Below are 17,424 nucleotides of genomic sequence, written 5' to 3'. Positions count from 1 at the left end.
GTGAGTTAATGAGATGCTGGAAATGGTCCCCAGTGTCCTGACTCCACCTTCTGGAATTGTCATCTAGATCAAGGGTTCTTCTTAAATGTTCTCTTGGAAACCGCGTGCAACCCCAGCTCACTCTGCATCCAGTGGAAGGTTGGAACTCTAGCCCTGTGCACTTCTCTGCCTTCAGTGAAGTGGCTGTCGATGTGGAGTGAGGCGTGTTTCACAGGACGGTTGTAGTGAGAAATGTGCAGAATTTTCCTTCCGTGGATGTGTTTGTAACAGGGAGGCTTGCAAGGGGTTAAGAATAGTAGCGTCTATTTTTGAAATTTCCATGTTAGTGAACATTTTCTCAGACATCGATAAATGGACCATACTGTGTCCATAATCATACACTTTCAATAATTTATTTACTATTTATTCAGTCAGTCAGTTGAGTCGCTCAGTCGTGTCCGACTCTTTGCGACCCCATGAATCACAGCCCGCCAGGCCTCCCTGTCCATCACCAACTTATTTGGCCGCACAGGGTCTTAGTTGCAGTATGTGAACTCTTAGCTGCGTCATGGGGATCTGGTTCCCCAATCAGGGACCAACCCTGGGCCCTTGCCATTGGGAGTGTGGAGTCTTAGCCACTGGATCACCAGGGAAGTTCCATTAATAAGTTATTAAATAATCGTAATGTAAAGTAAGTAGTAGATTAGCATTTCTTTTTAAAAATTTATTTTTTAGGCTGTGCTGGGTCTTCATTGCTGCATGGGCTTTTCTTTAGTGGCAGCAGGCAGGGGCTGCTCTCCAGTTGTGATGCTCAGGCCTCTCATTGCAGTGGCTTCTCTTGTGGCGCACAGGCTTGCGGTCGAGTAGGCTGAAATAGTTGCAGCTCACAGGCTCCAGAGCAGAGGATCAGCAGTTGTGGCACACAGGCTTAGCTGCTCCACGGCATGTGGGATCTTTCTGGATCAGGGATCAGACCCGAGTCTTCTGCATTGGCAAGTGGATTCCTTACCACTGAGCCACCAGGGAAGGCCAATAGTAAATTAACATCTTCATGCCATTGAATTGTCAGCCTTGATTTCTGTGTATACTGCTGTTTTCTTTTTAGCCGCCCTTTTTGGCACATTTATTAGTAAGCTTGTTGGACTTTGAGTGTCTGGACCTGAGAGCTCACACTGACCTGGGTGGGGAGAGTGTGGATTACCTCTATACAGGGTCTTATATTAGGGACTTTATAAATATTACTCAGTCAACGGAAACTGAGAAGTCAGATCCCAAACTGACAAGTAGGAAGGAATCCAGGGTGAGAGGAGACGTTCCTGTTGTTTCCCAAGTGTCATTTGGGAAATCGGCCTCCTTGCAGAGGGTCTGTAGGAGACACGGGAACCCTGAGCCTGACTTTACTCATTGTTGACCCGTGTGCTGCTCACCAACTGTGTTTCAGGTCTCCTCTCTCACCCCCTCTGCCTCCCTCCTCAGGGCGTCAATGTGTGGGCCTTGGTGGCGGCCATCGTCCTCCTGTCCAGCAGCGTCAGTGACATCCAGCAGCTGCTCTTCTGCCTGCGGCGGCCCAGCTCCACCGTGACTGTGCCGGACGTCACTGAGACACTGTACTGCATCGCCGTGCTGCTCTATGCCATGCGGGAGAAGGGGATCAGCATCAGCAACCGGTAACGGGCCCCGGGCGAGCCCCCCGCCCACCACGCGCCGGGTTCTCCGAGAGACCAGAGTGCCACGGTGCCAGCGATCGAGCTCACTCGAGACAGGAGGCGCTGTTCGGTCACGCACCATCCTGGGGCCACGTGCACACTCGCAGCTGCGTCCTGTTCCCCAGAGAGCACGTGCCAGTCTCTCCTCTGGCCCCTGCAGCCAGGCCTCTCTCCCAGAACATGCTCTCCAGATATTTACCTGCACTGCTGCTTACCTCCAACAGTGCAGCCAAATACACCTCAGCTCTTGGTATATTTAAGCCCTTTGCTTCTCTCTTTTTTTTTTTTGTAAAATAATGGTACATATTTTTTTTTTTAGCAAGAGGAGTTTGAGGAAAAATAATATACAGGTTGTAACTGAATATGAAAATCTCTAATCTCCTTTCTTCCTGTTAGGATTCACTACAACATTTTCTATTGCCTGTATCTTCAGGAGAATTCCTGTGCTCAGGCCTCAGGAGACAAAGAGGAACCGTCGGTCTGGCCGGGGTACGTCCATCTGTAGATGTGTTGTGCCCTTTAATTCGTGACTGTCACACTTAAGGAGAAAAAGCGTTTTGTATTAAGCACTTTATTGAGTTACAGTTTACATTACATAAAAATCACCCATTTTAATTGTTAAATTTAGTAACTTTTAATAGAGTTACTGATAGTTGTGGCCCATAGACTTAGTTGCTCCATGGCATGTGGGATCTTCCAGGATTGGGGAGCGAATTTGTCTCTCCTGCATTGGCAGGTGGATTCTTATCCACTGCGCCACCAGGAAAGTCCCTTCTCCTTTTTTTTTTTTCTCGCTAAATTTTATTCATTCTATTTGGCTTCCTATTTGGTTTTTGGTAGTCTATCCCCTGATCTTTTCAATTCCTTGCTCTTTTCCTAATTTCTCTTCTATAATGATTAGAAAGAAAACAACCATCCAGCTGACACATGAACAACAGCTGATCCTAAGCCATAAAATGGAGCCTCTCCAGGTGGTGAAAATAATGGCATTTGCAGGTAAGGGGCCGCCATTCCTAAAGGCCTCTCATCGCTGCCTCCCCCTTCCCTCTACCTGCTAGACTATCTTACCATCATCTGTTATTCCCCTTCTGCAATTAAATCATCTAAAACACAGTTGTCAAGGAATAATTGCGTTTTCTTACCACTCCAGGGAGCATCCACCCGGTAGTTCCTGGGGACAGATGGTCCATAGTTCGTGGGATTGACCCAGCCTGTTACGTGTCATCATGTCTGCTCACAACACGGGTGGCTGTGGGGCAGCAGATCATGTGACTGTCTTGTTCAGATGTTGTCAGGAGTTCCTGGCCTTCTGTAGTGTGAAACCTAGAAGGGCTTCTACCTTCTAATTCTAACCTGCATCCCCAGAGGTGTGGTCCAGGGTTTTGCCTCGGTCAGCTAGTTGTGCTCGCTGGCTCCTAAAGTGCTTGGTCGCTCTTTGTCTGACCTTTGCTTGTGCTGCTTTTGCACCTGTGTGCTACGTGCACACGGTTGAGGAGCAGACTAGAGCTCAAGGAAGTCAGTGGGCCCCTCGCTAGAGCAGCTGGGTCTGCCACCCCAACCTGGGTGGCTCTGTCTCAACTCTGCTGCTCCCTTCATTGCGTGGCTTTTAGTTCTCATCTGTACTGGAGAGCTTGCCGCTGTCAGGTCCCAGGCCAGTGGCAAGATAAACATGGGAAGATCCTGATTAGGGTGCCATTGGAGCAGTTCTTCCTGGTCAGAGGGTGACCTCCCTTCCTCTTGGCGTCTCCAGGCACCGGGAAGACCTCCACGCTGGTCAAGTATGCCGAGAAGTGGTCTCAGAGCAGGTTTCTATATGTGACCTTCAACAAGAGTATCGCTAAGCAGGCGGAGCTCGTCTTCCCCAGCAACGTCATCTGCAAGACCTTCCACTCCATGGCCTATGGTCACATCGGACGCAAGTGAGCATCACGGTGCCGCTTTCACATTGCAGTCAGCGCACCGCAGTGACGGGAAAACGTAGTGCCTTTTCTCCGTTTACAGGCAGGGAACATAAGGAAAGATTTAGTGATTTATACTTTTACCCCAGAGAGATACATTGTCAACTGAGGGAGGCATGCTCGTGTCTCTGGAGTCGAGCATAGGTCAGACGACATGTCTGAAGTCCCAGGCACCTCCAGCCTGGTTGATCAGTTCAGGTTCTACTTAGAAGTAGGAGGGGAGAGGATGCGGCTGAGGGGCGCTAGACCCAGGCTTCAGGGCCTCTGAGCCACGCCCCGTGGGATAAGAAGGCTGTAGGGAGGTTCAGGGTTCTCCCGGGGCTTCCTGGAGTTGGGTCCACACCATGAAACAGCGGTGTCTGCTGTGAGCCCCTTTGTCTCCTGGGTTATTAGATCTGAATTCTGAAAAGCCTAGAGGAACCCTTTCTGGTCCTACAAGGACCTCACTCAGCCCCTCGGCTTGTTTCCTCACCTGGAGGGGCCACTGCCGGCAACCTGGTGGTGTCATTTGGAGAGAAGGAGGCGAGGCCTTGGTGTGCACAAGTCCTATGTGGCCAGGAAGGCCGACCCTGTGCCCTCGGGACGTGCGTTGCAGGTACCAGTTGAAGAAGAAGCTGAATCTCTTCAAGCTAACCCCCTTCATGGTCAACTCCGTCCTCACTGAAGGGAAGGGTGGCTTCATCAGGGCCAAGCTCGTGTGCAAGACTCTGGAAAACTTCTTCGCCTCGGCCGACGAGGAGCTGACGATCGACCATGTGCCCATTTGGTGCAAGAACAGCCAGGGCCAACGAGTCATGGTGGAGCAGAGCGAGAAGCTGGTGAGCGGCTCAGTCTCCCTGGAGTTAAGGCTTAGGAGATTGAGGGCGTGACCTGGGGTCGGGTTGTCCCAGCCTTCGGTGTCTTCAGAGCTGCTGGTGGGAGGCAGAGGCAGGCCACAGGCGGGTGTGGCAGCAGGGTGTCCACAGTCAACTGTGAAGTGTGATCCTCTCCCGTGGTCCTCAACCTGGCTTGCACTGCATTGGCAGGGCTCCTGCCAGGGTTATCAGAGCTCATCATGGGGTCTGCTAGTCCTAGGATCTAAGGATGAAGTATCTCTCTTCTAATTTTTATCAATTCTTTTCAGTCATTGGTCACTGTTTGTTTTCCTCACTCCTATTGCACAGCATGTGGGATCCTAGTTCCATGACCGGGGATCTAGCGTGTGCCCAGTGGAGTGGAAACACAGAGCCCTCATCTCCAGACTGCTAGGGAAGTCCCTGGCCACTCTCCTTATGAATTATAATCACCATGGGTCATAAATCTAGAGGAATCATCCAGCCTCTCCTGGTTCGTTGGATGCTGTGCTGCCTGAGAGATGCTCTGCTGCTGGGAGTGGTCCAGCCCTGGCTACTTGCTGTCTGGGTGCCTGATGGTGTCACGAGGCCCTCATGTAGCCAGGGGAGGTCAGGGAGGGGCCGCCACTCACCATGTGCTGGAGCCTTCGCTCTGACCCCTGCACACACGTGAACCCCTTATTTCTGGGCCCTGATCTTGGCATTACCATGTCACTTGCTTTCTAGAATGGAGTCCTCGAAGCGAGCCGGCTTTGGGACAACATGCGGAAATTGGGCGAGTGCAAGGAGGAGGCTTACCATATGACGCACGATGGTACGCATGGGTCTGTCCTGACCCCTGACCCCACGTGGACCCACCTCACCCTGTGTTCTGACTCTTCTGCCCGTTCTCCTAGGCTACTTGAAACTCTGGCAGCTCAGCAAGCCCCTGCTGGCCTCTTTTGATGCCATCTTTGTGGACGAGGCCCAGGACTGCACTCCAGGTGATAAAGCATTCGGGACACCAGTAGTCTCAAATATGTGTTTTGACACATGCATCACGCATGTGTCAGAGGACGTGTGTGCAGTGAGTCTGTAGTTCTTATCTGTAGTAGGAGGAGGGGTGTCTGACGCTTAGTAACTCTGAAATCCTTTACTCTTTGATTCCAGATTTCAGCAGTCTCTGCCCCCACCTCCACCCAAAGGAGACTTACTTTCCTCTAAGTATTTTGCTTGGGTTATTCTTAAAATATTGGCTGAGCCTAGGTCATCACATTATTAGGACAAAGACTCATGCCGAAGGGAAAAGGTAGTCAGTTCAGAATGAACAATGTTTTTTTTTTTTCTAGTGACTGATAGAAAATAATGTGACTTGGCAGGTCATCTTTAGACCCCAAGTTATTATATTAAAGAGAATAATTTGCATCATTTTATATTTGCCTCTGATTTCTTAGACACAATCACATGTTCAGAAGTAAAAAGAATCTGCATTCGTAGGATTAGAAACTGTTTGTCTGTTATAAGCTTGTTTCTTTGGGACTTCTGGATGGTTCATGGTTAGGACACTGCACTTCCACTGCAGGGGACGCGGGTTCAATCCCTGGTCGGGAACTAAGATCTCACATGCCTCGCAGCATGTCCAGAAATAAATACATGAATGAAAATTGTTTCCTTGGACTGAGTGCATGTACCCTGCAGGGAAGGGTACCCTGCCGTCCAGTGTGCAGGTGTTCTCGCCCTTTCCTGTCTCCGTTTGGTTTCTTTTTGCTGTGTGGGTGGGCCTTGTGTCAGAGCGCTTACTTGCCCCTTCTGGATTGCAGCCATCATGAACATCGTTCTGTCTCAGCCCTGTGGGAAGATCTTCGTGGGAGACCCCCACCAGCAGATCTATACCTTCCGCGGTGCCGTCAATGCTCTGTTCACAGTCCCTCACACGCACGTCTTCTATCTCACACAGGTAAGACTCTCTTTGCTTCCCAGCCCCCAGACGCATGTACACACACACACACAACACATACATAGGCCTGTGTGGGCTCCCCACCCCGCTTTTCCAGTGCTGCCTTTGTGCCGGGCCCCGTGCAAGGTTTTGCCTGAGTTCACAGTGTGCAGCAAATCCACGCCTCTAAGTAGGGGCTCTCCGTGGTTCTCGGAGGTCTGCAGAGTCAGAACAGTTTTCAAAATAGTCATTTGCTTTTTGCACCGTGTTGACATTTGCACTGATGATGCAGAGCTGGTAGTGAGCCGTGGCCTCAGTGCCAGCCCGCCCTTGTAGTCTCTGTATTCTTCAATGCAAGGCGCTCACTAAGAGCATCCCTGATAGCAGAGGGAAGAAAGTTTCTGTCCTGCAAACCCTGAGCCTGTCTCTCCAGCAGTCCGTGTACGAAGTGGGAAGGAGAGGGATGCCCTCCCGCCCCTGCAGCGTGCTGCCAGCTCTCTGACCTTGGCTGCTTCTGTGACTGTGTTGTGAGCTACACCGGCTGCTGCTTCCTTTTGTACTTGAGTGAACAGTCGACAGACCAGCTCTGGTTGTTCAGACTTGGGGATTTGGCATTTTCTCAAGAATGAATGTGATGAGCTGCATCTTCAAGGGGGGAGCAGCTACAAATGTTCATTGCCCAAAAAAAGTCTTGCTCTCAAGTGAAATCCAGTTTTTGAAAAACTAGTTTCCAGCACGAGCACATCAACCCCTGGAGCCTTGATTGCCCGGAAAGGCTTTTAAATACTCGACTGTTTTCAGCACACTTCTATGTGAAGCTGTCACACCAGGCTGGACACCCACAGAACCCCGAGAATCTGCTCTCCTCTGTTAAGCTTGGAACTAAAGACATTTGCAAAAATGTAAAAGTCTCAGGGGGAGAGTACAGTTTTTGAAAAATGTGTCCTTTGTGTTATCATGTAATGAGATTATTGTTGTTAATGTTTAAATTAACCAAAATTATTAATGTGGTAATTGTAGATAGATAAAACACATAAATACAAGCTTCCTTGGGTCCTCACTAGGTTTCTGAAGTATGAGGAAGTCCTGAGTTGGAAATCTGTGGGAATCACTGCTTTTAGAAAGCTCCCAGTTAGACAACGTGAGTGGTGCCGACACACATGGATGTCGTCCGCACCGTGAGTTCTGCTCCAGGGAGCCCCGGAGCCCAGTCTGTGACGCTGTTCCCCAGGCTTTTTCTTATTGTTTGCTCTAGTGATCTAGGATGATGTCAGCGCAGAGGAATTTTTTTTAATGGACATTTTTAGTTTCAGATTTAGTAAAAAGTTGAGAAGACAGTACAGACAATTCTTACACATGCTGCACTCAGCGTCCTCCAGTATTCGGGTGATGAGTTTGCCACAGTTAACGTGTCAGTGTGGGCACATTATTATCAACTAAAGTCCACAGTTTATTCTGATTCCCTGGTTCTTACCAAATGTCCTTTTCCTGTTCCAGAGTCTTATTCAGATGACCCCACTGCATTTAGTTTCAAGTCTCCTAGGCTCCTGTTGACTGTGCTCTGTGGTTTCTCCAGCTTGCCTTGGTCCTGGTGACCTTGAAGGGCACCAGTTAGGGGTCTTGCCACATGCCCCTCTGCTGGCATTTGTCTGGTGGTTACACTGATATTTGGATCCATACCATCAGCATGATTTACAACTGATGACGCTGTCCTGGTGCCCCAGCGGAACTGGGGTGTGGCAAGTGATTCTACCGTGAAGTGACCCCACCCCACCCCACCTCCATCTCCCCTTTCCATGCTGTGTGCCCTAAAAGGAAGTCATGGCTCGCAGCCCTCAGTTAAGAGCAAGAATTGGAATACCCACATAGATTGTTTGGAATTCTTCTGTGAAGGAGATGCTGGGTCTTCTCTTCAGTTTATTTATTTATTCATTTATTTGCTTGTATCAGCATGCACTTGTGGATCTTGATAATTTGGGGATGGCTCACTTAGAATAGGAAACATCAAGATGGTGGAGTAGAGAACCCCATGAACAGTATGAAAAGGTAAAAAGATATGACACTGAAAGATGAACTCCCCAGATCAGTAGGTGCCCAGTATGCTGCTGGAGAAGAGCGGAGAAATAGCTCCAGAAGGATTGAAGAAACTGAACCAACGTGGAAACAACGCCCAATTTTGGATGTATCTGGTGGTGAAAGTAAATTCTGATGCTGTAAAGAACAATACTTATAGGAACCTGGAATGTTAGGTTTATGAATCAAGGTAAATTGGAAGTGGTTAAACAGGAGATGACAGGAGAAAACAGCAACATTTTAGGAATCAGTGAACTAAAATGGACTGGAATGGGCAAATTTAATTCGGATGACTGTTATATCTACTGCCGTGGGCAAGAATCCCTTAGAAGAAAGAGAGTAGCCCTCTTGATCAACAAAAGAGTCTGAAATGCAGTACTTGGGTACAGTCTCAAAAACGACAGAATGATCTCTGTTCATTTCCAAGGCAAATCATTCAGTATCATAGTAATCCAAGTCTCTGCTCCAATCACTAATGCCAAAGAAGCTAAAGTTGACCAGTTCTATGACGACCTTCTAGAACACACCAAAAAAAGATGTCCTTCTTATCATACGAGTAAGTAAAAGTCACTCAGTCGTGTGTGACTCTGTGACCCCATGGAATATACAGTCCATGGAATTCTAAAGGCCAGAATACTGGAGTGGGTAGCCTTTCCCTTCTCCAGGGGATCTTCCCAATGCAGGGATGTAATCCAGGTCTCCCGCATCGCAGGCAGATTCTTTAACAGCTGAGCCACTAGGGAAGCCCAGGAATACCAGCGTGGGCTTTCTCTTCTTCAGCGGATCTTCCCGACTCAGGAATCGAAACAGGTTACGTGCATTGCAGGCAGATTCTTTACCAACTGAGCTTTCAGGGAAGCCTCATCACTGGGGACTGTAATGCAAAGGTAGGAAATCAAAAGATACCTGGAGTAACTGGAAAGTTTGCCTTGAATACAGAATGAAGCAGGGCAAAGGCGAACAGAGTTTTGCCAAGAGAATGCACCAGTCATAGCAAACACCCTCTTCCAACAGCACAAGAGACAACTACACATGGACATGACTAGATGGTCAATACCAAAATCAGATTGTGTTCTTTGCAGGCAAAGGAGAAGCTCTATAGATGCTCTATATAGAAGAGAAGGTCTATATAGATGGAGAAGCTCTCAGTAGAAATAAGACCGGGAGCTCACTGTGGCTCAGATCATGAACTCCTATTGCAAAATTCAGACTTAAATTAAACAAAGTAGGGAAAACCACTCGGCCATTCAGGTATGTGGAGAAAGCAATGGCAAGTACCCAAGCACTCAAGTACTCTTGCCTGGACAATCCCATGGATGGAGGAGCCTAGTGGGCTGCAGTCCATGGGGTCGCTACCAGTCAGATACTACTAAGCGACTTCACTTTCATGCATTGGAGAAGAAAATGGCAACCCACTCCAGTGTTCTTGCCTGGAGAGTTCCAGGGATGGCAGAGCCTGGTGGGCTGCTGTCTATGGGTCGCACAGAGTCAGACATGACTGAAGTGACTTAGCAGCAGCATTCAGGTATGACCTAAATCAAATCCTTTATGATTATACAGTGGAAGTGACAAATAGATTTCAAGGGATTGAATCTGATAGAGTGCCTGAAGAACTATGGATGGAGGTTCACTGCATTGTACTGGAGGCGGTGATCAAAACCAACCCTAATAAAAAGAAAGGCAAAATGGTTGTCTGCGGAGGCCTTACACATTGCTTAGAAAAGAAGAGAAGCAAAAGGCAAAGGAAAAAAGGAAAGGTATATCCATTTGAATGCAGAGTTCTGAAGAATAGCAAGGAGGGACAAGAAAGCCTAAGTGAACAATGCAAAGAAATAGAGGAAAACAATGGAATGGGAAAGACTAGAGATCTCTTCAAGAAAATTGGCAATAAAGAGGGAACATTTCTTACAAAGATGAGTACAATAAAGTACAGAAATGGTGTGGACCTAACAGAAGCAGAAGAGATTAAGAAGAGCAAGAATACACAGAACTGTACAAGAAAGATCTTAATGATGCAGGTAACCATGGTGGTGTGATCACTCACCTAGAGCCAGACATCCTGGAGTGCAAAGTCAAGTGGGCCTTAGAAAACATCACTACAAACAAAGCTAGTGGAGGTGATGGAATTCCAGCTGAGCTATTTCAAATCCTAAAAGATAATGCTGTGAAAGTGCTGCACTCAGTATGCCAGCAAATTTGGAAAATTCAGCAGTGGCCACAGGACTGGAAAAAAGCAGTTTTCATTCCAATCCCAAAGAAAGGCAATGCCAAAGAATGTTTAAACTACTGCACAATTGCACTCATTTCACATGCTAGCAAAGGAATGTTCAAAATCCTGCAATCTAGGCTTCAACAGTATGTGAACTGAGAACTTCCAGATATTTAAGCTGGATTTAGAAAAGGCAGAGGAACCAGAGATCAAATTGCCAACATCCTATGATTGTTGGATCATGGAAAAAGCAAGAGAATTACAGAAAAACATCTGCTTCTGCCTCATTGACTTTGCTAGAGCCTTTGACTGTGTGAATCACAATAAATTTGTGTGGAAAATTCATAAAGCAGTGGGAATATCAGACCACCTTACCTGCCTCCTGTGAAACCTGTTTGCAGGTCAAGAAGCAACAGTTAGAACCAGACATGGAACAACAGCCTGGTTCCAGATCAGGAAAGGAGTACATCAAGGCTGTATATTGTCACCCTGCTTATTTAACTTACATGCTGAGTACATTATGAAAAATGCTGGGCTGGATGACACAAACTAAGATTGCTGGGAGAAATATCAATAACCTCAGATATACAGATGACACCACCCTTATGGCAGAAAGTGAAGGAGAACTAAAGAGTCCCTTGATGAAAATGAAAGAGGAGAATGAAAAAGCCGGCTTAAAACTCAATATTCAAAAAACAAAGATCATGGCATCTGATCCCATCACTTCATGGCAACTAGATGGGGAAACAGTGGAAACAATGACAGACTTTATTTTCTTGGGCTCCAGAATCACTGCAGATGGTGACTGCAACCGTGAAATTAAAAGACACTTGCTCCTTGAAAGAAAAGCTGTGATCAACCTAGACAGCATGTTAAAAAGCAGGAACATTGCTTTGCTGACAAAGGTCCATCTAGTCAAAGCTATGGTTTTTCCAGTAGTCATGTATGGATGTGAGAGTTAGACTATAAAGAAAGCTGAATGCCGAAGAATTGATGATTTTGAACTGTGGTGTTGGAGACGACTCTTGAGAATCCCTTGGACTGCGAGGAGATCAAACCAGTCCATCTGAAAGGAAATCAGTCCTGAATATTCATTGGAGGGACTGATGCTGAAGCTGAAACTCCAATACTTTGGCTACCTGGTGGGAAGAGCTGACTCACTGGAAAAGACCCTGATTCTGGGAAAGATTGAAAATGGGAGGAGAAGGGGACAACAGAGGATAAGATGGTTAAAAGGAATCACCAACTCAATGGACATGAGTTTGAGCCAACTACGGGAGATGGTGAAGGACAGGGAAGCCTGGTGTATGCATTCCTTGGGCCACAAAGAGTCAGACACGACTGATCAACTCTGAACAGCACCACTTAGAATAGTTCTAAAGCAGCAAAGTACTACTTGTTGAAAATCTCGCTCTCCTTCGACTGTGTTCTTGCTGGTCACCCAAATATGTAGTACTTCTTTACCTCAAATTATAAATGGGTGGGAAAAGACAGTAAACACCATGAGTTTGGGCAAAAGCACTGACTTTCCAGCTGCAGAGGTCAAGGAATTAGTGCGTCGGGCGCTGCTTCGAAGGGTAGGAAATTATTTTGCCACATGCAGTGGATGGGGACGGGGAGGGGGCAGGAAATGCTCAGGACTTGGTGATCTTTCTCACGGCTTGTTAAGTAGAGCAGTGATTTTATTTATTTTTTCCCGAGGAACATTGTGCTTGGTACAGTGAGGAGTAGCTGTGGGTAATGCTGTGTGTTGTAACGTCCACTTTCATCTCATCTGTGGCCAAGCATTGCAGAAGCGGTGCCTTCCTCAGTGGGGCAGTGGCTTTACATTGATGTTGATGGAGCCTCACGGGGCAGGGAGTTGCACCCTCCCCCCTTGGTCTTCTGTGTGTAATTTATGTAATTTATGCTTCTTCTTCAGATGGTGTTTGGAAAGAATGAGGGATTTGCTTAAAAGGAAAGCCTGCTGCTGGTCTCAGGGAACAGAGGGGCTGAGAGGGTCCTGAGAGTCCACACCCCACCTCTTTCTTCATGGGTTGATCTTCCTGTTTGCGGCGAGGCACAGGGCTTTATGAAAGTATGTGGCAGAGAGAAGGGGCAGGGGAGGAGGGTTGGAGACCAAGCAGGTGAGACATGAGGTGGGGGTTTCTGAGCTATGCTGGGAGCAGCGATAAGAGAGTGTAGAAAATGTGGTGAAAAGATTGTCAGAGTTTGGATTCAGGGGCAAGAGGTAAAGACAGATAGGTCAATCTCAGGTTTCAAGATAGAAAACGCTGTTCTGAAAACTTAGAATAGTGATGTCTGCCACTGAGGCTCCTGTTGCATGTGAGTGGCTGTGCAGTAGGAAATTTCCAAGGACCCTCTCAAGGTTGGATGAGTCAGGGATGCGCAGCGGGGTTTGCAGAGGCCAGGCCTCAGTGGTGATGACAGTGTGTTCTCATTCTTTGGTGGGTGCTAGCACTGTCTGTTCTGTTCTTCCCAGAGTTTCCGGTTCGGTGTGGAGATAGCCTACGTGGGAGCTACCATCTTGGATGTCTGCAAGCGAGTGAGAAAGAAGACATTGGTTGGAGGCAACCATCAGAGTAAGGCTGCAGTTCCTCGTGTTTGTTACACAGATGAGCTTCCCGCATTGCCTGGATCTGCCCCAGAGTTTGTGCTCTCTCCCTCAAGGTGGCATCCGGGGTGACTCAAAGGGCCAGGTGGCTCTTCTGTCCCGCACCAATGCCAACGTGTTTGATGAGGCCGTCCGGGTCACAGAGGGAGAGGTGCCTGCCCGGATTCACTTGATCGGGGTAGGAGTACATGTCTGTCCTCTGCTCTCACTCAGAAACCTCACCCACACACACAGCCGATGAAAGTGCCCCACGCGCTCAGACTCATCCCGCACACAGGAGTTGGGGTGACTGTCCCGTGTCTGCGCTGGGAGATACTCCCCCCAGCTGTTCTGCTTCAGTGAGTCCTGTAAAGTAAGGCCCAGCAAGGACCGCGGACCTTTTCCCCTGCTCTCTCAAAAAAAGTGCATGCCCTTCTTGCCTATGTGCATACACAAACGCTCGCCGCATTTGTGCTCTGGGTGCAGTTTGAGAGTCGGTTCCAGGAAGCCAGCTCATTTCAAAATCCCACCTGTACATCCTCTTTACTTTGTCTTGTTAACAACAGTAATAAAAACAAAAGACGAAAAGAAGCCCAAAGTTTCACCAGCAAACTTTTTCAGGGGATTAAATCGTTTGGATTGGACAGAATCATTGATATTTGGACACTTCTCCAGCCAGAGGAAGAACGGAAGAAACGTGAGTACTGCCTGGCCGCGTGGGGAAGGCACAGGCACCCTGGTGTCGGGCGGGAGGTGGACAGGCGTGCTGAGTCGCTTGTCATCTGCCCTGGAGGAGCCAATGTGCTGCTTCTGGCTGCGGCGCGGTGCCCGAGGCCGCCTGTTCTCAGAGGCGGTGACAGCTCTTCCCAGGCCCTGTTCTCGGGAGTCTAGATCTCTCTCTCACAACACTGGCCACATGGCCATCGTCCTCACCCTCTTTCTGTTCCGTCTGCCTGAGGACCTCACACGTGGTGACTCCTACCTGGGCCCTGTGTGATCATTTCTAATGCTTCCATAGCATGTTTGCTTTTTCATTACTGCGTTGTTTCAAATCCCCGACAAACGGGGATCTCAAGGGCAGGGCTCTTGACCCCGAACTTGATGCACAGGTCACTGTGCTGACTCGCCCCGGCGCCCAGGGCAGCTCGTTGGTGCCATCGGGCCTGGACTCAGGTCTCCAGCTCTGAGACCGTTCATTTGTCTCGTGGTCCGTGAGGAATGCGGAACTGCCACCACCGAGCATGGGTGCAGCTGTGCCTCCCCGACCCACACACATGATCCCTCTAGGAAGCCTCGTCATTAAGGACAAGTTCATCAGGAGGTGGGTGCACAAAGAGGGCTTCAGCGGCTTCAAGCGGTACGTGACCGCGGCCGAGGACAAGGAGCTGGAAGCCAAGATCGCGGTCGTGGAGAAGTACAACATCCGCATCCCAGAGCTGGTGGCGAGGATAGAGCGGTGCCACGTGGAGGACTTGGACTTCGCAGGTGAGGACATGGGGCGGGCGTGGACTCTGGGACTCTTGCCAGCGTGGACGTCCCTGAGCGGGGCGACTGCACCAGCTGAGGGGAGCCGGGCTGCCTTCCTCCCGCCCCCCCTCTATTTCTGCTCTACTTCCAGCTGGAAGAAGGGGCTCCTGAGCCCCAGCTCTGCCACTGTGTGACCCTGGGCAAGCCCCTGCCCTCCCCTGGGCCTCTGTCCTCTTGTGTGCAGGAAGTGGGTGGCAGGTAGTAGCCGTGAGCTCTGGACCAGACTCTGCTGTGTACTCAACCCCTGCAGTGGGTTTCTCATTCCCCTCGTTTACTGTCTCCCTCCCTCCCTTTTTTTTTTTCAAACTGAGTTTCCCTCTTCTGCAGAGCTGCACCCAGGCGAGAAAACGCAGTTAGGGCAGCGTACCCTTTTCTCCCCTCTCCTCTCTCCCCCTGCCTGCCCCTGGCTGATGGTTGGCTGTGTTTCTGCTGCAGAGTATATCTTGGGCACCGTGCACAAGGCCAAGGGCCTGGAGTTTGACACCGTGCACGTCCTGGACGATTTTGTGAAAGTGCCCTGTGCCAGGCACAACCTCGCGCAGCTGCCCCACTTCAGAGTCGGTGAGCAGACGGAGTCCTCTTCGCTTTTTTCGGGATGGTGTGGCCTCTTGGAAGCATCCTCCTAGAACAGAAAGGTCCTCCGAGTCCTACATTTGTTATTCTTAGGCTGGTTTATGAGGTTCCAGGGCCTACCTCTGTCAGGCTTCTCCAAGGGCAGGTGGGCTTATCATGTCTTGGTTTTTCCCCATCAGACAGAAGCTCTAAATCATAGTTTACCTACCCACCAGGGTGTTTTTTCTGTCTTTTTTTTTTTAATTAAAGAAGCCTGAGAATCTTAAAAGGCGTCAGTGTACACTATCATTTGTCTTCTTTTGTATCAGTTTATACTTCAGGCTACCTGTTAAACTCTGAGCATCAGTGCTGTTGGTTTGGGGTTTAAGCCTTAGAATGAAACCATTTGAAGTCTTCCTATAAACAGACAAAATCTCTCTCTTAGTCATGGAGTCAAAATTTGGGTCATAGCCTGCATGGGAGAGCCCTAAATAGAAATACTAAAAATTCCTTATCTCTGACAAATATATTCCTAACACAAGAGGAAGACATAGTGTTGAACATACGTTGCTGTGGAGCAGGGAGACGCAGTAGCCAGGGAGAGAGGTAAGAGGCGGAGCCTGGCTTTCTCCCTGGGGCCCTTCAGCTCACCCAGCACTGGGCCAGCACGTGAGCCGGGCGCGCAGGGAACAGGCTGGGGGCCTTGTCCTGCAGGGCTCCAGAGCCTTCACCAGGACTGCACCCTGGCTGGGCCCACACCTTGAGGTGGTGACCCAGTCCCTGATCCCTGCTTCTGAGACCTCAGGCAGCAGCCGTCTGCGTGTGGCATGGTCTGTGGGGCCTGCCCGCACTGTACTGGCCGCCTGCGGAGCCTGAGGGCCGTTCGGGCCTGGCTGCCTGGCCCCGTCCATGACGGCAGCCACATGGGGTCTGGAGGCCTGGCCCTGAGGGAGCCGCCAGCTGAGCTCTGCCTCCCGTCAGCCAGGACCGGACCTCAGAGGGTGACGGTTGGCCTGGGGACCGTGTCCTTTCTTGCCAGAACAGGGCATAATATTCACTTGGTGGAGGTTTACAGGAGCATCGTTCCCTGACCGTGACCTGACCTCAGGGACACAGGCTCTGCCAATAAGACATTTGCAACAACGCATTCGTCCCTCCCTCCCCTTCCCTAGAAAAGGGCTTTGCTGAGAGCTCTCGGGGAGTTTGGGCTGTTTAGATCACAAGCCATCCAACTCCTTGCAGGGCCCTGCATTAAACTCTTCTCTGCTCCAAAGTTCAGTGTTGTGGTGTTTGGCCTCATCCTGTGCCCACCCTTCTAGGGCGGATGGCACAGCTCCTTATGTGTTCCCAGACCCCCACCCCTTGTGGAGGGCTCCTGTGTGCGGGCACTGACAGGGCGGAAACCGCGCGAGCCCATCCAGACTGGCTGAGGGAGAGGGACGGCGTTTGGAGGGAAGAGCATAGCCCCCGTGACAGGAGGCTCAGGCACCCCGGGACCCTTGCGTGACTGTGGCTGAGGTCTGTCTCTCCAGGGACTTCGCCTCCATCATTCTGATTTCTGCCAGCCTCCTGGTTGCCATGACGATGCTCCAGGCACGTCACTGCTGACCATTTACCAGGTGCTGGGTGACCAATGAACAAGCCCCCAGGACTTGCCAGAGGCAGCACAAATAAGAACTCAAGGTCCTTTGTCCCTTGTCTTGTAGGGTTTTGCTTGTTTCTGAAGTTGGTGTTTGTAGGAAAGCTTCATTTATGAAACCAACAGATCTTTAGGGATTTTTGCAGGGTGGGTGGGGAGTAGTAAACGTTTAGATGAGAACATAAAATTTTGTAAGCAGGCTTGTGTGTTGATGTATTTTTTTCCCTTTTTTTCCTTTAGAGTCGTTTTCTGAGGATGAGTGGAATTTACTGTATGTAGCAGTAACTCGTGCCAAAAAGCGGCTCATCATGACCAAGTCTCTGGAGAACATTTTGACTTTGGCTGGGGTAAGTACAGACAGTTGTTTGCTGACTCCTGGTTTATAGATAAGCCTGGCTTTTCTTAGTCTCTAAACCAGTACCCCAGAGAGTGAAGTAGGA

The 17,424-nt window shown here is 49.4% G+C and overlaps 1 protein-coding gene across 4 annotated transcripts in view; it reads left to right on the top strand.

The window, feature by feature from the left end:
• Positions 1–17,424, top strand: part of FBH1 (F-box DNA helicase 1) — a 51,807-nt gene that overhangs the window by 25,224 nt on the left and 9,159 nt on the right. For 3 of the 4 annotated variants that reach the window (XM_055426876.2, XM_055426882.2, XM_055426890.2), the window contains exons 6-19: positions 1,456–1,646; positions 2,082–2,174; positions 2,587–2,681; positions 3,436–3,604; positions 4,239–4,461; positions 5,203–5,290; positions 5,373–5,459; positions 6,276–6,412; positions 13,156–13,255; positions 13,344–13,465; positions 13,888–13,963; positions 14,554–14,751; positions 15,229–15,354; positions 17,225–17,331. In XM_055426876.2, coding sequence (XP_055282851.2) covers positions 1,456–1,646; positions 2,082–2,174; positions 2,587–2,681; positions 3,436–3,604; positions 4,239–4,461; positions 5,203–5,290; positions 5,373–5,459; positions 6,276–6,412; positions 13,156–13,255; positions 13,344–13,465; positions 13,888–13,963; positions 14,554–14,751; positions 15,229–15,354; positions 17,225–17,331 — 1,812 coding nt within the window. Of the gene's footprint in view, positions 1–1,455; positions 1,647–2,081; positions 2,175–2,586; positions 2,682–3,435; positions 3,605–4,238; positions 4,462–5,202; positions 5,291–5,372; positions 5,460–6,275; positions 6,413–13,155; positions 13,256–13,343; positions 13,466–13,887; positions 13,964–14,553; positions 14,752–15,228; positions 15,429–17,224; positions 17,332–17,424 lie in introns of those variants that run through there. The other variant, XM_088844265.1, reaches the window with a different exon arrangement.

The sequence above is a fragment of the Moschus berezovskii genome, chromosome 15 (assembly GCF_049115385.1).
Source record: "Moschus berezovskii isolate FMDL1 chromosome 15, NW_MosBer_1.0, whole genome shotgun sequence".
Lineage (NCBI taxonomy): Eukaryota > Metazoa > Chordata > Mammalia > Artiodactyla > Moschidae > Moschus > Moschus berezovskii.
Note: the sequence above shows the minus strand (reverse complement) of the source record. Positions and strands in the feature narration are given on the sequence as shown.